This window comes from Oryx dammah, unplaced genomic scaffold (assembly GCF_014754425.2).
Source record: "Oryx dammah isolate SB20612 unplaced genomic scaffold, SCBI_Odam_1.1 HiC_scaffold_10, whole genome shotgun sequence".
NCBI lineage: Eukaryota > Metazoa > Chordata > Mammalia > Artiodactyla > Bovidae > Oryx > Oryx dammah.
This window is the reverse complement of record NW_024070194.1, coordinates 48986163-49006225: the sequence shown is the minus strand read 5'-3', so window position 1 is coordinate 49006225 and position 20063 is coordinate 48986163. Positions and strand designations below refer to the sequence as shown.

General features: G+C 40.9%; 1 protein-coding gene across 8 annotated transcripts in view; it reads left to right on the top strand.

Moving 5' to 3' along the window:
- The window catches only part of ZNF438 (zinc finger protein 438), a 187801-nt gene that overhangs the window by 156841 nt on the left and 10897 nt on the right, over positions 1 to 20063 (top strand). For 7 of the 8 annotated variants that reach the window (XM_040248070.1, XM_040248068.1, XM_040248069.1 and 4 more), the window contains one exon: positions 16505 to 16585. In XM_040248070.1, the coding sequence (XP_040104004.1) occupies positions 16505 to 16585 (81 nt within the window). Of the gene's footprint in view, positions 1 to 4208; positions 4249 to 16504; positions 16586 to 20063 lie in introns of those variants that run through there. The other variant, XM_040248071.1, reaches the window with a different exon arrangement.

The window sequence follows — 20063 nt, the reverse complement described above, 5'->3', positions numbered from 1 at the left end:
TCTCTGCCAAAGTGAAAGGTAGTGTCATAGCTATAAAGAGCATGGGATGTTTGAAAATCATGTCTGCCCCTGAATTGCATAACCTCGGGTACATCACTTGACCTTAACTTTCTCATCTATAAATCTATAAAATGAAGATAGTAAGTCCTACCCTCTAGGTGATGTGGAGATGAAAGGAGATAATATATGTAAATCACCCCAGACATTGCTCGCTGTAGACCAGGCCCTTATGATATGATGGTGGCTCTTGTTCTTAATGGTGGTTATTAATATCCAAGCACCCTCCGCCTGTAGAGTCTGATGCAGTGAGATGGGCAGAGCTCCCTCCTGCTTGGGGTGGGTGCCTTGTTGCCTTCAGAGGCCGAGTGTGACCCTGAATTAAATTTAATACATGAATGCTTAAAGCTATTTCAGGCTTCCCGGGTGGCTCGGCGATAAACAGTCGGCCTGCAGTGCAGGAGCTGCAGAAGATGCAGGTTCGATACCTGGGTCAGGAAGATCACCTTGAGAAGGGTGACCCACTCCAGTATTCTTGCCTGGAGAATCCCATGGACAGAGGAGCCTGGTAGGCTACAGTCCATGGGGTTGCAAAAAATCGAACATGACCGAGCAACCTAGCACATATGCATGAAAAGCCATTTCAATCCAAAGTAGGCAGAAATTAGAATTTGTATCATGAGAAATTATATAATTAATTAATTAAAACAAATAAATATAATTATATTAGTCAGAAAAAATAGTATCATACATATGAGGCCTAAGAATTGCCCAGTTATTCTTGAATTTACTCATTTATCAAATGTTTTCTGTATGTCCTAGATTGCTATTATTGTTTAACAAAGAAAAATTCCAGATTTTTAAATTATAGTTTTGTTTATATTTCTTTCATCGAATATAATTACTTATGGAACATGAGAAGTTTGCTGAGCATATGTCATTTATTAATTAAATGCTGAGTGATTTATGGCTGTCTATAATAAGTATGGTACTTTGAATTTCAGACTTGTAAGCATATGTGGATGCAAACACAACATGCACTAATGTATGAAATTCAAGTAGGACATCACAGCAGAGTTGTGGGCCTAAGAAAACCCATGGCATCATTTACTATCTTCTAACAAAATTTCTTACAGTGGAAGCAGATTTAATGATCACCAAGACAGTACTTAACCAGGAACTATGCCAGATGCTATGAGGAATCCAAAGATAAATCAGACAGAAGACTGTGCTATTATAAAACACAAAATCCTAGTAGAACAGCAGACATGTATATAATCAAACAGAATAAAGCATGACAAATGCTGCCCTAGACCTGAATATGCTATACCTGGAGAACAGTTGATTGAGCCAGAAGTTTGAGGCTGGTCAGGAAACATGACCAGACATGGCATTTGCTCAGGACATGAGCACAAGTGTAGAAGACAGAGAATGGGGGTTAGGGGGTCAAGGGACATGGATTAAAGCTGGGAAAGAACTAGATGAAACTCATTACAAATTCCAGTGCCTTCTATTTAAATGTTTCCTGATTTTGGATAAAGAATTTTAACATTGTAATATCACTCAGATAGTTTGTACTATGTTGAAAACTTTCCCCTATTATAATAATGTTGATATTATCCCTTTCTCTGTGAAAATATCATTTACAGGATCTCCAGAAGTTCATCAAATGTATTTTGTTACAATTTTCTATCTTCTCATATTTTCAGGATTTGGAGATTTATGGTTTACCCAAAGCTTTCTTTTTTTGTTTGACATTTCCAAATGAGGAACTAATAATGTAAGGACATGTATTTTGTGTTGGAAAACAGCAAACTGTAGCAAGTGATTAACCATGTTTCTGGGGTGAGGAGGAGGAAAAGTACATGCTAAGGCCAGCTACAGTGGTAACCTATACTGTAACTTTGTTGAAGGAAAACACCACTGGGATTGAAAATGCAAATGGATTTGTTACTGATACAAGGAAACATACAAATGAGCAACCTTGCCAAATGGTCCTTTTAGAGGGACACTTTATGTTTTTTATGTGCCTGGAAGACATTGACTGTAGTTTGCCAATTAAGCATGAGTGTTAAGTCCCCATACAGTTAATTAAAACAAGTCCCATTCTTCACTGGTCAGGAAAGAGTCTTAGGTCCAGGGGAGGGCTGTTTTGCTGGAGTCATTCAGAACTCTGAAGACTTTTGCCAGTTTCACCATTCAGTCTTGCTGTTTCATAGGCAAGACGATTGTGAGTAGAAAGGTCTTACAGAAATCTTCTAACACTTTTCTCAGCTCTGTCATAACATTTATATTGTTTAAACATAGTTATCAAATTGTGTGTGCTGTTTTTATTCAGTAAGAGTAAGAATAAATGGAGCTGAGAAAATGGCAGATGCTTTGAGGCAAGATGTAGCAGGTCTTAATGACCCCCTTTGGAAACATTGCAGTTAGCTGAACATGCTCTGTACAACTCCTACTAATTTTCGAAACCTGTGCATTATTTAACTGTGAAGCCATAACCATTACTGTCTATCATGTGAATTCAGATTTAAAGCTGGTTAAAAAAAAAAAAAAAACCCTGGATTTTCTGATTCAATAAACTACTATAAAAAATAATCATATCACAGCCTTAAAATATATTCTTACGTCTTATAGACATAAAAATATGTACTTACATCTCACAGAAGTAAATGTTTTGGTATTAGTGAATATAGCATTTCAGCTAAAGGAATATTTGGGATAGCTAGTTAATAATATATATATATTTTTTTAAGTTTAGAAAAATAATCTTGCCTGTTTTAGACTCTTAATATCAGGTGGGTGTGTGTGTTCAGTTGCTCAGTTAGGTCCTTTATGAACTTCTTCATGAATTTTCTGTCTTTGGTGAGCTTTAAAGCATCCTGGCATATAGTGGTTTCTCAAATGTATATTAAATTTTGTTTAAAAGTGCTTTAAACTCTCATTTTTTCAAAACAATCTTATTGCCTGTATGCTATGAAAACATTGTAATCTATTTTTTAGTGAAACACCAAGCTGAAGTTCTCAAGTCTATGTGTTTATTTAACAAATATTTTATTGCCGAGGCAAGGAGCAAAGAGGGAACAGAAAACCAAAGTAAGGTCCACTCTCTTATAGCTCAGATTCAGTGAATAAAACTGGGCTGTCTTTCCAAGTATTTTACTGTTTATGAGGATTCAAAGCCTTTGACTGTGTGGATCACAATAAACTGAGGAAAATTCTGAAAGAGATGGAAATACCAGACCACCTGACCTGCCTCTTGAGAATCCTGTATGCAGGTCAGGAAGCAACAGTTAGAACTGGACATGGAACAACAGACTGGTTCCAAATAGGAAAAGGAGTTCATCAAGGCTATATATTGTCACCCTGCTTATTTAACTTATATGCAGAGTACAGCATGAGAAATGCTGGGCTGGAAGAAGCACAAGCTGGAATCAAGATTACCGGGAGAAATATCAATAACCTCAGATATGCAGATGACACCATCCTTATGGCAGAAAGTGAAGAGGAACTAAAAAGCCTCTTGAAGAAAGTGAAAGAGGAGAGTGAAAAAGTTGGCTTAAAGCTCAACATTCAGTAAACGAAGATCATGGCATCTGGTCCCATCACTTCATGGGAAATAGATGGGGAAACAGTGTCAGACTTTATTTTGGGGGGCTCCAAAATCACTGCAGATGGTGATTGCAGCCATGAAATTAAAAGACGCTTACTCCTTGGAAGGAAAGTTATGACCAACCTAGATAGCATATTCAAAAGCACAGACATTACTTTGCCAACAAAAGTCCATCTAGTCAAGGCTATGGTTTTTCCAGTAGTCATGTATGGATGTGAGAGTTGGACTGTGAAGAAAGTTGAGTGCCGAAGAATTGATGCTTTTGAACTGTGGTGTTGGAGAAGACCTTGAGAGTCCCTTGGACTGCAAGAAGATCCAACCAGTCCATCCTAAAGGAGATCAGTCCTGGGTATTCATTGGAAGGACTGATACTGAAGCTGAAACTCCAATACTTTGGCCACCTCATGCAAAGAGTTGACTCATTAGAAAAGACTCTGATGGTGGGAGGGATTGGGGGCAGGAGGAGAAGGGGACGACAGAGGATGAGATGGCTGGATGGCATTACCGACTCAATGGACATGAGTTTAGGTGAACTCCGTGAGTTGGTGAGGGACAGGGAGGCCTGACATGCTGTGATTCATGAGGTCTCAAAGAGTCAGACATGACGGAGCAACTGAACTGAACTGAACCTGAATATGGTTTGTTGTCTTGTTGTCTAATCACAGTTTCATTCTTTGAACATAGTATTGGGGCTGTTTCCTAAGCTCCTCTCCTGTTTTTTCTTCTCTCCCCTCTCTTCTCAGTCTGGGGAAGGAACACCAAGCTAAGAGAACTGAACTCTGGTTCTTCTGCCCTTTTTTCTGGGCTCTTTGCTGTGCTATGCTGTGCTCACTCAGTTGCATCTTACTCTTTGCGACCCCATGGACTGTAGCCTCCCAGGCTCTTCTGCCTGTGGAATTTTCCAGGGATCAAACCCACATCTCTTGCATCTCTTGCATCAGCAGGTGAATTCTTTACCACTTTGCCACCTGGGAAGCCTCTGGGCTCTTGTAATCTTGGCTAAATCAGTGAGCCTCAGTCCATTCTTCTTTCAAATGGGGATAATAATTCTTGCCCTGAAATAGACAAATGAGATAAGATACCATTGATACTGTTGATTCTCATCATTCAGTAGTTCTCATCAACAGTAGTTACACTGTGTAAGGTCACAAGAACACTGAATTAACTAATGCTATACCATGGCTCCCAGGGGAAATACAGGCTTAGGTTCCTGTGAGTCTCTGGTCACCATAAAACATTTTCTCAGCTATCAGTATAGAACCTGCTTTTATGTATGTTTCTGTCCAAAGACACCTCACTGAATAGATCTTGTTGATTCCTTGATATGAATTGACCTCACAGAGACAGCATTATAACTCATGCCTGAACAACACTTATCTGACACACGTGTTTTCTCCATTAGGTGCATCAGACTCTTCTAATCCATAGACACCAGACAGCATATCAGCACTATTCTCAAAAACTGTTTTAGACAGTGAAATCACTAACAATGGGGAAAAAATACCAAAAAAATGTGGTACTAAGTAGACTGCAAAAAGAACACTTGTTTATACCATGGGAGCTGAGGCAAGGCAAAGTGTCCACCACCACTGGGAATGTGACTCAGATTTGGAGATTATAAATAAATTTTAGCAAGCAGGTAAATTCACAAATAACAGAATCTGCAAATGAGGATCCGCTGTGTAGGAATGCCTTTTGTAAACTCTTAGAGCACAATATAAATCTCAGAATAAGTTGCAGAATAAAACTTCTTTTGGAACTCACATATAATAACTTTGTGCAGTGTTGATATTATCAATGTGAAGTTAATCAAGTAATAATATGTTATTTGAGAGCAGCTACAAGTTCTTAGCCCAGTAAAGCTACAAAAACAACTCTTACTGTGAACTCTGTCTCTTCAGTGCCCACATTGAATGCACAGTAGCGATGAGAACCACTGTAATTTGATGCTTTGTGTTTAGTGGTTAACATGGCTTTGTGACCTCATTATGGGGACGAGGAGGGAACATTCCCTATGTTTTACCAAAATATTACGTTTCTAAATATGTGACATTCATATGGAAGTATTTTGATCTTAACTAGCAGTGTAAACGCTGTTCTTGGCTTTTTGGTACCATTTTATGTTGCAGACCAAGTACAAATTGACATTTTCAAGCTGGTTTTGGTTAACTCCTTAATGTTGCAAATTGGAACTTTCCAATGTAATAACTTCTGCAAAATACCGCTGTGAGTATTAGTATGTTATGCTGTTGACAGAAGTACAAATGGAAAACACACACATACCTATGGAAGTTTCCTTGTAGGACAAAATGGAAATGACTTGGGTGGCCTAAGCCTTATCAGGCAGACCTCATACTGGGAGTTATTCTCCTAGTTGAGATAAAATACTAGAGTCAGGAATATTCTTCTTAGTAAATTTGGATTAGAACTATTTTCATCATTGAAAATCACCAGACTTCCTGTGCTTCAAACACAGACTACCATCAGATTATCTGCTCAGGCCTGGATCAGTGTCACTGTAGCCACTTGGCAGCAGAGTCTTTCAGAAACTCCAGTTAACCATGTAAATATATTTCATAGCATCACCTCTCACTTTGTCAGGACCCCCGCTGCCTTTCTATCATTAACATAAATGCAGGTGCAAATAGCATTTATGTACTTTGATAGGAAGCAGTTGGAAACATCTCACCGTGGGACCCAACACTTTGAGATTGTGTACATCTGTTCCAATACTGTATGCAGCCCTAGCGACATGAACACAAGGATGCGAACATCTGCCCCTGAGACCATTTGCCATATAGCAGATGCTAATGTCTTTATTTATGCAGATGGCTGGCGTGATGAGCTGAGCAGGGATAAAAGGGAAGAAGTTTGACAGCAGTATTTCGATGTTATGAAGCCAGGAATATAGGTTAGGCATTTTATGTTTGTAAAAATCTACTACTAATAAATGGGGAAAAAGTGGAAACAGTGACAGATTTTATTTTCTTGAGCTCCAAAATCATTGTGGATGGTGACTGCAGTCATGAAATTAAAAGATGCTTGCTCTTTGGAAGAAAAACTATGACAAACCTAGACAGTATATTAAAAAACAAAGACATACTTTGCTGACAAAGGTCCATACTGTCAGAGCTATCGTTTTTCCAGTAGTCATGTATGGATATGAGAGTTGGACCAAAAAGAAGGCTGAGCACCAAAGAATTGATGCTTTTGAACTATGGTGCTGGAGAAGACTCCTAAGAGTCCCTTGGACAGTAGGGAGATCAAATCAGTCAATCCTAAAGGAAATCAACCCTGAATATTCATTGGAAGGACTGATGTTGAAGCCGAAGCTCCAATACTTTAGCCTCCTGATGCAAAGAGCCAACTCATTGGAAAAGACCCTGATGCTGGGAAAGATTGAAGGCAGGAGAAGGGGGCAACAGATGATGAGATGGTTGGATGGCATCACAGACTCAATGGACATGAGTTTGAGCAAACTCTGGGAGATGGTGATGGACAGGGAGGCCTGGCATGCTGCAGTCTGTGGGGTTGCAGAGTCAGACGTGGCTGAGTGACTAAACAACTGCTACTAATAGGAACAGAAATTCATAAATCTTGTCATGCTTTGAGTAAACATATAGTTGTTTCTTTAAATTAATTGACATCAAAACCCTAAAAACTTTTATAGAAATTCCAGCATCTAACTTAAATCAGAAGCAGCAATTAATGATTATTTTTGTCTTGATAAAGTAATTTTAAATAGTTTTGAATGCCTTTTGCTAAGAGTGCTGAAAAAATAGTGCTCTTAAAAACAAAAAGATTACAGTACTACTAAGAGAATCTTGTGATGATAGTTGTTAAAACTGGAGAAAAAAATGTCATTAGTTTAAATATATTGAGTTGGCCAAAAAGTTCATTTGGGGTTTTCCATAAGAGGTTACAGAAAAACCCAAACAATGTTTGGCCAACCCAATAATTTATAAGATATTTCATGAATATAAATTCAAATTGAATACAATAAATTTTGAAGCATTACATATTTTTAATACTTTGGTCAATCAAAAATTTTTTATTTAAGCTGTATTCTAATATTTCCAACTAATGACATTTAACTGTAATTTATATTTTTATTAAGATAAATTACCAAAAAGTTTATTTTTACAACTCTCTCCTAAGGATCTGCTTTACAGATTGTCACAGAGGAAAAAGGTGAAGGAAAAACCGATCAACCAAAAATGAGATATTTCCAGATTTTATTCTCTATTCTCATTCACATACACACAAAAAAAGTCACAGAATCTTCAAAGATCTGTAATATCAGATTTTATCTAGTTAGCAGTTCTCAAATATTTTAATTTCAGGCCCCTTTACACTCTTAAAAACTACTGAGTATTTGTTTATGTCAGTTGTATCAATTGGGATTTACTATATTTGAGATTATAAACTGAAAAAATATGTATTTGTGGATTCATTTTCAAATAACAATAATCTGGGCTTCCCTGGTGGTCCAGTGATTGAGTCCGCCTTGCAACGCAGGGGACACCGGTTTGATCCTTGATCTGGGAAGATCCCACGTGCCATGGAGCAGCTAAGCTCACGCACCACAACAACTGACCCTGTGATTTAGAGCCTGAGAGCTACAGCTACTGAAGCCTGCGTGTGTAGAGCCTGTGCTCCTCAACAAGAGAAGCCTCTGAAGTGAGAAGCTCCCGCTCACCACAACTAGATAAAACGCTCAAGCAGCAGCGAAGACCCAGCACAGCCAAAAATAACTAATAATAATATAACAACAGAAATCTCACTACAGCTCAACATATTTTGTGTAATTGGCTGTATTTTCCAAAGCAAAAGAATTAGAAGACTTATCACTGATTTACATTTTTTGCAAATCTTTAAAGTCTGGCTTCATTGAAAATCTAAGAGTCTCCGACTCTTTTCTGGTCCTGTAGCCAATATGTTGTGATATATTGTTTATATTGGAGTGTTTGAAGAAAATCTAGCATACAGTAACTGGAAAGCAGGTATTTTAATGGCCTTCTCAGATAATTGTGGATATTTTTCTTTGCTACTACACCAAAACGTGTCAGGTAACTATAACTGAGCTTAAACAAGTCAAGTAAGGTAACGGCTTATAGTGTAGCTGTAATGTGAAATTGAATCTGTATTGTATTGTATCCTTGTATTCTATTACATTTTGGTCTGTCTTACACTTGAATGTTTTGCTCATTCATGCAATGTCTGTTAGAGAGCACTAGAACTTCCCTGGTGGTCAAGTGGTGAAGAATCCGCCTTGCACTGTCAGGGGGCTCTGGTTCGATCCCTGGTCCAGGAAGATTCCACATGCCAAGGGTCAACTAAGCCCATGCACCACAACTACTGAGCCTGAGCTCTAGAGCCTGCAACTCACAACTACTAATGCCCTTGTACCTACAGCCTGTGCTTGGCAACAAGAGAAACCACCGTGATAAGCCTGCGCTTCACAACTTGAGAGTAGCCCCCACTTGCCGCAACTAGAGAAAGCCCTCACAGCAGCGAAGAACCAACACAGTCAAAAATAAATAAATAGAAAAAGAAAACATTAGTTCACTGAATTATGCAGGTCTTCTATATATGCCATTTTATACAGTTTTTTGGAAATCTTATTTATTAAAATAAACACTAGTCTTGTCTAGAGAAAGCAATGGCAACCCACTCCAGTACTCTTGCCTGGAAAATGTCATGGATGGAGGAGCCTGGTAGGCTGCAGTCCATGGGGTTGCTAAGAGTCGGACTCGACTGAGTGACTTCACTTTCACTTTTCACTTTCATGCATTGAAGAAGGAAATGGCAACCCACTCCAGTGTTCTTGCCTGGAGGATCCCAGAGACGGGGGAGCCTGGTGGGCTGCTGTCTTTGGGGTTGCACAGAGTCGGACACAACTGAAGCGACTTAGCAGCAGCAGCAGTCTCATCTAAAAACTTACTAAGTATAGAAAAGCTTCAGGCTCTTGGGGATGGCTTCAGGTTTTCCAAAATTCTAATGCTGCCTGAAAGAATAATTTTTATCCTTGACCATGAGTACAGCCAGATGTTTTCTCTTGTAATGACAAGCTTCACTCATCCACTTTTGAGAAAATGTCTGCCCAGTACCCAGCACTGAACATGATCTCTCAACATATGTCTGTCAGATGTTCTTTCAAGTAAGGATGGTTATTCCATTGAAGAGCAGCTAGTTCAGCTTCAAACCATCCACGAGCATTTTTCCTCAGGGCTACTACCATGCCTCTGTGCCACCGAAGTCATGTCATCGTGCAGGATTTTATAAAGGCATGTAAGCTCAAAGTTTAACAAAACTAAATTTTCGTCCTGCTTTTTTGTTGTTCTGCTGAGGGAGCCTGGTGGCTAAGAATGCGGCTGTTTGGACAGTTTGCTGTCACGTCCTGAGTTCATCAGTTTTACCCAGTTACATCCTCTGTCCCATCAATGCGTTGTGTGCAGAGGTCAGCAGTGGGGAAAAAGCAGGTGACCTCTTATTATGAGCAGGAAAAGAGAGTGGGGGAAGCCTCCTGGGTCAGCAGACTGTGTACTTTGAGAAACAGTGCTCTAGTGTAATTCCCACTTGGTAAAAAGGGGATGTTCAGGCCAGTGAGGATTAGGATCTCACGCAGACTCATTCCAGCAGTGAGTGAAAGAGCCAAAGCCAGACCTCTGCTCACGTCCGCACATGTAATCGACTTGTCTTGTTTCCCCCGAAAAGCTCCCTACCACCAACAACCAAAAAAAAAGATTCTAGGTCTATCAAGTTCACTAAAGGTACAGGACTTACCACATGAGGAATGTGGAAGTTCTTTCAGCATTTTCAGACATTTTCATTTCAGTTATAATATTCTTCAATGACCTCAGTTTTGGAAGCAGATGGAATAGAATTTGAAAAAAATCTAGAAAACTTAATATTCTATCTGAAATTATAAAAAGTAATTAATGACTTTTTCCTTTCATTTTTGCACATCATAAAAAGAAAAAACTTCTTATGTCAGTGCCTAAAAGTGTTATTAAGTAGACTGTGTAATTAATGATTTTTAAAAGTTTCACTTTGGTGTAAACCTAGGCAGTTTGTTCACCAGAAGCTCTGTTAAAGAAGGCTACCATGGACTTTGAGATTGACAGATACACACTACTATGTATAAAGCAGATAATCAACAAGGACCAAATAGCACAGGGGACTCCGCTCAGTACTCTGTAATGGCCTATATGAGAGAAGAATCTAAAAGTGACTGGACATATGTATAACTGACTCATTTTGCTATATGGAAACTAATGCAGCCTTGTAAATAAACTATATTTCAATGAAAAATTTTAAAAAGAAAATAGTATAAAAGAAGAAGGCTACCACCCTAGAAGAAGCCTGGCATTCAAGCACATTGTGAAGGAACTCTTTCTGTGTAAATTTCCTTAAAAATCTTAAATTTCCTGTAAATCTCCAGCAACCATGCTGTTAGAAAAGGAAGCTCTTTGTCTCTCCTGATGGTTACGTTTTCTGATTGGAAAAAGTTGAAAAGACTAACTTTCTCAACATAGAGATGGATGGTGTGGCACTCACAGTCATTGGAGGAGACTGACATATTAACAGACCCCTTAAGACGTTCAGTGTGTTGAAATGGAAGGAGAGCAACTTTGGGGCCAGACAGACCTGGGTTCAAACCCATCTCTTCCCTGCCAGCTTGTGACTTGCCAGAAAGATTAAGTGTCTGCATCTGTGATCCAGAGATACTATGATCAAGAGCTGGTGGAAGATGAAGTCAGATCATACCTTGAGTACCAAATCTGACCCATGATGGAGGAACATCTTAGTCCTTCACTAGGGGGCTTATGGTTTAGGGTAAGGGAAGACGCCTGTTGATAAGTAGAGACAGGGAACATATTATATACTCTACCTGTGGTAAGAGTTCTCAGGAAGAAAAGAAAGGAGATAGGGCAGTAGCTTGAAAGGGAGAGACAGCCCAAGGATTATTTACAGTTGTTGATTTTGTTTGTATAGTTTTATGTCCAGCAAAAACACAGGAGAAAGCAACACAGTGTAGCTAAGAGCTATCAGGTCACTCATCTAGTAAATAACACATTGTATGATGGCCATGTACCAGACAGGAACTAGGGGCCAAGGTCCTGACAGTGAGCTTACCTTGTAGGAGGAGGAGACAATCTCATTATAAAAATAAGTGCTGTGAAGGACAATTAAAGCAGAGAAAGAAAAGAGCTGTGTGTGTGGCTGAGCACTGCCTTTAGGTGGGATGACCAGGAAGCCTCCTGACTTCAGTGTCTCATTGATGGTGCAGAAGTCCTGAGGCCACAGAGGGGCCTGGAGACACATGTGGGTGCAGCACAGCATTGGGAACACCCCATTTCCTGATTCAGTCCAATTGCTCAGTCGTTTTCTACTTTTTGCAACCCCATGAATCACAGCACGCCAGGCCTCCCTGTCTATCACCAACTCCCAGAGTTTACCCAAACTCATGTCCATTGAGTCGGTGATGCCATCTAACCATCTCATCCTCTGTCGTCCCCTTCTCCTCCTGCCTTCAATCTTTCCCAACATCAGGGTCTTTTCAAATGAGTCAGGTCATCACATCAGGTGGCCATTTCCTGATACTAAGGCACATATCTTTTCATCTGTCGTGTTGTAGGACTTCAGATGAATGGTGCCTATTTAGAGCAATAGAGATGCTTGCTTCTGACCCCCCACCCCAGAGAAGGTAGACTTATTTGTGTTGTATCATTAAAGAGGGGAGTGTAGAAATAGGAAGAAGAGACAGTGATCTCTCTGTTCCCCACAAGGTCTCAGACACTTTAAGCTGCTATAACAAAGTACCATGGTCAGAGTGGTTTCTAAACAGCAGAAATTTATTTCTCAAGTTCTGGAGGCTAGAAGTTCAAGGTCAGGTTCTAAATGGTGAGAGCCCCCTTCTGGGTAGCAGACTGCCATTATCTCAGTATTTCCTCACATAGCAGAAAAGAGGAAGAGAAATCGCTGGAGTCCGTTTTATAAATAACGGCATTAATCCCATTCTCGAGGGTTCCACCCTCATGACCTACTCATCTCCTAAAGGCCCCACCTCCTAATACACTTACACTGAAGGTTAGAATTTCAACATGTGAATTTGGTGGGGGCGGGCGGGGGAGGGGGGAGGAGTCACCAATATTCATTTCATTGCAAGGTCAATGCCAAAATCACTGACAAGGGAAAGAGATGGGGATAGGGTGGGGTGGGGCAGAGGGGTGAGGCTTCAGAAAGGCAACGGGAACAACCTGGCTGGTCCCAGTGAAGAACTGAAGGAAGTCTTAGGATAAGAAACAGACTATGGAATTGGTCTGCAGTCCGAGCCTGGAAACCCTGAATTTATGATGTTGTCCAGTGTTCACAATGGCTGGGTTTCTCTGGCTCCAGGCAGGAGGTAGTGGGAGTGGAAAGTACAGGGTGGGACCAGTCAGGGTAAGCACTGTGGAATGACACCCATGGCATTCTGGGAGTATCTGTGGATGATCAGGCATGAAATCTGATCTGGACTGGGAGTATCTACCTAAGCACACAAACCTACAAAGGTGCAGAGTCTCAGGGAAAAGAGAGCAGGTGGGCTGTGTCATCATTTCATCCCCTCAGGGAAAATGAGGAGTTAACTCTTACATGTTCCTAACCTGGGTGTGAAGATCTTTTTTGTGTATTCTTGCCACCTCTTCTTAGTATCTTCTGCTTCTGTTAGGTCCATACCATTTCTGTCCTTTATCGAGCCCATCTTTGCATGAAATATTCCCTTGGTATCTCTGATTTTCTTGAAGAGATCTCTAGTCTTTCCCATTCTGTTGTTTTCCTCGATTTCTTTGCATTGATCACTGAAGAAGCCTTTCTTATCTCTTCTTGCTGTTCTCTAGAACTCTGCATTCAGATGCTTATATCTTTCCTTTTCTCCTTTGCTTTTCGCCCCTCTTTTCACAGCTATTTGTAAGGCCTCCCTAGACAGCCATTTTGCTTTTTTGCATTTCTTTTCCATGGGGATGGTCTTGATCCCTGTCTCCTGTACAGTGTCACGAACCTCATTACATAGTACATCAGGCACTTTATCTGTCAGATCTAGGCCCTTAAATCTATTTCTCACTTCCACTCTATAATCATAAGGGATTTGATTTAGGTCATACCTGAATGGTCTAGTGGTTTTCCCTACTTTGTTCAATTTAAGTCTGAATTTGGTAATAAGGAGTTCATGATCTGAGCCACAGTCAGCTCCTGGTCTTGTTTTTGTTGACTGTATAGAGCTTCTCCATCTTTGGCTGCATAGAATATAATCATTCTGATTTCGGTGTTGACCATCTGGTGATGTCCATGGCAGACATCTTGGAAAGTGAAGTCAAGTGGGCCTTAGCATCACTACGAACAAAGCTAGTGGAGGTGATGGAATTCCAGTTGAGCTGTTTCAAATCCTGAAAGATGATGCTGTGAAAGTGCTGCACTCAATATGCCAGCAAATTTGGAAAACTCAGCAGTGGCCACAGGACTGGAAAAGGGCAGTTTTCATTCCAGTTCCAAAGAAAGGAAATGCCAAAGAATGCTCAAACTACCGCACAATTGCACTCATCTCACATGCTAGTAAAGTAATGCTCAAAATTCTCCAAGCCAGGCTTCAGCAATACGTGAACCGTGAACTTCCTGATGTTCAAGCTGGTTTTATAAAAAGCAGAGGAACCAGAGATCAAATTGCCAACATCCGCTGGATCATGGAAAAAGCAAGAGAGTTCCAGAAAAACATCTATTTCTGCTTTATTGACTATGCCAAAACCTTTGAGTGTGTGGATCACAATAAACTGTGGAAAATTCTAAAAGAGATGGGAATACCAGACCACCTAACCTGCCTCTTGAGAAATCTGTATGCAGGTCAGGAAGCAACAGTTAGAACTGGACATGGAACAACAGACTGGTTCCAAATAGGAAAAGGAGTACGTCAAGGCTGTATATTGTCACCCTGCTTATTTAACTTCTATGCAGAGTACATCATGAGAAACGCTGGACTGGAAGAAACACAAGCTGGAATCAAGATTGCCAGGAGAAATATCAATAACCTCAGATATGCAGATGACACCACCCTTATGGCAGAAAGTGAAGAGGAACTAAAAAGCCTCTTGATGAAAGTGAAAGTGGAGAGTGAAAAAGTTGGCTTAAAGCACAACATTCAGAAAACGAAGATCATGGCATCTGGTCCCATCACTTCATGGGAAATAGATGGGGAAACAGTGGAAACAGTGTCAGACTTTATTTTGGGGGGCTCCAAAATCACTGCAGATGGTGATTTCAGCCATGAAATTAAAAGACACTTACTCCTTGGAAGAAAAGTTATGACCAACCTAGATACTATATTCAAAAGCAGAGACATTACTTTGCCAACTACGGTCCATCTAGTCAAGGCTATGGTTTTTCCTGTGGTCATGTATGGATGTGAGAGTTGGACTGTGAAGAACCCTGAGCGCTGAAGAATTGATGCTTTTGAACTGTGATGTTGGAGAAGACTCTTGAGAGTCCCTTGGACTGCAAGGAGATCCAACCAGTCCCTTCTGAAGGAGATCAACCCTGGGATTTCTTTGGAGGGAATGATGCTAAAGCTGAAGCTCCAGTACTTTGGCCACCTCATGCAAAGAACTGACTCATTGGAAAAGACTCTGATGCTGGGAGGGTTTGGGGGCAGGAGGAGAAGGGGACGACCGAGGATGAGATGGCTGGATGGCATCACGGACTCGAAGGACATGAGTCTGGTGAACTCCGGGAGATGGTGAGGAACAGGGAGGCCTGGCGTGCTGCGATTCATGGGGTCGCAAAGAGTCGGACACAACTGAGCAACTGAACTGAACTGTTCCTAACCTGGAGATGAGAGTAAATGTTTCCTTCAGCCAGCTCTCTAGTTGTATCCAGAGAACAATAAAGATACTGATAGAGAAGAAGCTGGGCAGACTTCAAAAGAAAAGGAACCCAGATTGGTTCTACAACTTTCAAACTCAGAGCCTTCATTTTCATCCTTTATTTTGTTTAGTCATTCAGATCAGCATTAGCTGAACCTCAGAATCTCTACAGTATATATGAGTTAGCCAACACAGAGCCAGGCTGATCAACCTCATAGAAACAATTCCCTGCAAACCCAGGATCTCAGTCCCAGCAGTGTCTGGCACTTCATTTTCTTTCCAGAGTCAGTATCACAGATGGTCTCTCTGTGTTAAAGTAAGATGTGCCTTGATTGAAGAAATGAGAAACCGTCAAGACTTACTAATAAGCAGGAGTTTCAGGGAATAATTATCAACGTAATGTAGAAATACATGATGCTGTACATTTGGACTTAAAATCATGAACTATTTGACGTAAAAGTTGAGATATAGAAAAATTTGCGTTAAAAAAAATGTCCTAAAACTTTGTTAGTCGAAGATAAATCAGAAGTGAAGATAGAACATCTATAAAACTGCCATAAAGCAGTGAACCATTATTTCATTTTTTAAAAAATGCAGTTTGTACACTCTTTAAAAAGGTCTGTTCTATATAGATACACCAAATCTACTTTCGTAGTAATGGTATAAAGATAAGAATATCCTTGTGATTCCAGCCCCTTGCTTTTAACTATACTGCAGTTGAAACATTGTAATCTTCACCACATCAGTTTCATAACCAGGGTATTTTGACCAAAATCAAGCATAGTCTGCACACACCCTAGTTTGTTCCAACTGTCTGCATGTTCTGATGTTGAAACCTTGTTCTTTCTGTTTATCCCACTAAGGAAAAGGTTTTCTTCACCAACTGTCATCCCAGATAGTAACTGTTCCAACTGATATTGAAATACAAGATGTAAATAGAAGGGGATACTGACTCACTAAAGCCCTGAGATACTGACTCACTAAAGCTCTCTTGCAGATGTCTCCTTGCTTCCCAGCCCTGTGGAGAAACTGCTGACTCAGAAGATGTTGGAATCTCCTGGAAAGACAACCTGTACAGGTATATTTGTTTATGGGAGTTTGGACTTCAGATGAAATGATGTGCTGCTTTTACCTTGATGAACTTCAGTGAGCAATGCCTTCTCAGGTTCAACTGCATATTTACAATTCTAGTAATATTAACAATGAAAAGAATAGTGGGGAAATGGGCTTATCAAGTATCTCACAAGTTGCCTTTGCCCTGCTCTGTGTCCCCCAGTGATCATTAGCTCTTAGTTAAATTCTGATGCTGCTCAATCATTTTTAGATTTGGGTAAAGATACCAAATCGACTGCTTTATAATAGTGAATAAAATCTTGCGAATGCTACAGTTTGTTTTGTTTTTGCGAAAAAGAGAAATAACTTCATCTTTCTCAAAGCATTAAAAATAAGACTATCTCATAGAGTTTTCAACTGTTTTTCATCAGAGGCACTTGAAATTCAAAATAGTTCCCCCTAGAAATAAGGACTGATAAAGAGGGCTTGATTAAAATGAAGGGCAAAGTCACTGAAATCGAGCATTATTAAACTGTATTTTAAATGATAGAGCTTTTAAAATTTTCTTTTCATTTGGGACATTAATTATATGACTTGAAAAGAATAATTACCTGCTTGAATTTAACAAAAACCACATTGTGTAACATTTTTTCTCACGTTAATATTTTAGGCAATTGGCTTTTAAACTTGTTCATAAAGAATGCTTGTTTTCTCCCATTTTGTGATATATTTACATATCTAATTTGTTTGATTTTATGGGCTATAATTCCTCTTTGGGTGCCAAATTTTTCTTTCTATACACAAGCTATCTTAAACATATTTCTTAATGATCTCTCCAGCAAAATACTGAAATTCACAAGCGCTTTCAAACTTCTGGTTGCCCTGCCCACACCCTCAAGCACTCACATGTTTTCTCTCCCAAAATGAAAAACTGCATGTCCATCGCTTTCACCCTTCTCCCAAGATGTAACCAGAGTTCCTAGTCTCTGTCCTTCACAGGACCCCTGAGACCTGGGCTTACCCCACGCCCTGAAGGTCTACCAGAGGAGGTGCTTTCTTCCCTGCTAAGCTGGAGAACAAGAGCAATTAATATCAATACTCAGTATAAACAAAAGCAGAGGAGAGTGGCCCCAGAAAACTGCTCTTTGCAATGCACATCTGTTCACTCCTATTCACTAAATACTGTTAATCTAGTTAGCAGTTTGTCAACTGCATGCAAAAATGAGGTTGGGTGGCAGAGCGGAACAGGCAGGGAAAAGAGAGCCTGCTGGATCAGAAGAAGCTGCCAGAGTGGGTGGCCCCAGAGAGGCAAGAAAGAAATGCTTTACAGGTTTACTGGGAGAATCATTCACAAGGAATAGTTATTTCTTCCCATTTTCCTTCATTTCCCTCTCAATAAAGAAATACCCTTTTAAGGATTCAGTACTATTTCCACTGGGCTTCCCTGGTGGCTCAGTGGTAAAGAATCTGCCTGCCATGCAGGAGACACTGGTTCCATCCCTGAGTCAGGAAGGTCCCCTGGAGAAGAAATGGCAACCCACTCCAGTATTCTTGCCTGGGAAATCCAATGAACAGAGGAGCCTGGCAGGCTATATAGTCCATGGGGTCATAAAGAGTCAGACATGACTTAGCAACTGAACGGCAACAATTCTGTTTCCATATGATTCATGGTCAAGATTTGTGCTTTTTTTTTTTTTCCCCTCCCACCAAATATAAGTGTCAGGAGCCTCATACTTCTTGGCAAGAGAAAGTAGAAGACAGAGGACTTCCCTGATGGTCCGTTGGTTAAGAATCTGCCTGCCAGTGCAGGGGACACAAGTTCAATCCCTGGTACAGGAAGATCCCACATGCCCTGAAGCAGCTAAGTCAGGGCACCAAAACTAGAGCCAGCCCTATACAGCATTGAAGACCCAGTGCAGCCAGAAAAGAGAGAGAGGGAGCAAGAGTAGAAAACTAATGTCTACTGTGAAACTGATGTGTGGTAGGCCCCACCCTGGCACGTTTATGAATACTTTTTTCATTTAATCCTGACAGCAACCAGATACAATTATTCACACTTCATAAATAAGAACACTCAGGCTGAGAGTGAGTGACTTTCCTAAACTATGAGACAGAGACAGGAGTTGAACTCACATCTGTCTGAACCCCCAAACCCATGGTCTTCCCACCAGAGACTATGATGGTGGCCATTACCATGGATACAGCTTCCAGGCAGCAGGTAGAACTGGGAAGAGCCTTTAGTGTCACCTGGGCCAAGCCTTGAATTCCAGTCTGTTACCTGCTGGCTTTGAAATCTGTATCTGTAAAATGCACATGAGCAGTAATTCCTAACTCAGTGGATTGTGGGGATTAAAGGAGATAATGCATCCAAAGTATTTTGCACAGTACCTGACACATGAAATATGCCTTATCATTGGATTAATGTTGAAGAAACAGCATTGAATAGTGCTAGGAAAGAAAAGGATCTCCTGTGCTCAGAAAAGAATTCTCTTCCTTGCTAAGCTAGGCGATGATGAGCAAGACAGCTCTCAAAGCCCATGCTGAATGGAAGGTGCCAGGACATCCCTGGCGTGGCTGCAAGAGGGGAGAGAAGGGAGCTGGCTGGGACCTCAGTTCAGCAAGGGCAAGTGTGCCGAGGAGGATGGACTCAGGACACAGGATCGCCAGGTGGGACTGTCTTGCTTTCTCATATGGTGTCGGATTTCCTGAACTACGGGTCCTAGTAGAGTGATTCTGTGAGGTCTGAGTGCTGTGGATGTGTGGACTAGAGTGGTCTTGGCATCCTGAGTCCTCAGAAACAAAGAACACTGTGCCTATGCTGCCAGCATGCTCTACAGCACTGTCTCTCCTGCCAGCACTCAACACAACCCTGTAGATGGCGCCGCAGAGCCTGGAGGCGCCTGGGGGAGCCAGTGGGCGATGGCTCCACGTGTTTATGGGTTTTTCAACAAAATTAAATTGAGCTCCCCCCATGTTCAGAGGCCTTTCTTTCATCTTGGACTTCTCCAGGGTTTCACCATAGTGGTTTTAACCAGAGACCATCCTGGGAAACTGTTTGAACCCCAACTGGAATTTATTATTGGAAAGCCAAGTGAGAGGGAAAATGGGGATGCCAAGCAATAAAACTGAAAATAGAGTTTCTCAGTTTAATACAATTAAAACCTAAACAAGCCCTAAAAGTTTGGGCTCTTTTGTGGCCAAGAGTGCTTGGCAGCACTCTTGATCTGGGCCTAGAGCCAGGGAGCCCTGTGTCAAGAGCAGGGACCCTCTTTCTCTATCTGTTCTCTGCTCTGGACTTAGCCATGGACCTCGGTGTCTCCCTAGATGGAGTGATGGTGGAACCATGTCCAAACCAGCCAAGGGTCGAGTAGGAGCAACTTTGTTCAGAAGCAGCACCCTGCACCTTGGTTCTGCAAGTGGAAATCAGGAAGTGAGTTATTTGTAGCTGTTGGAGAACTGCCTACTTCCTGTGCATGTCTCTTAACACTGTCTGTACGGGGCAT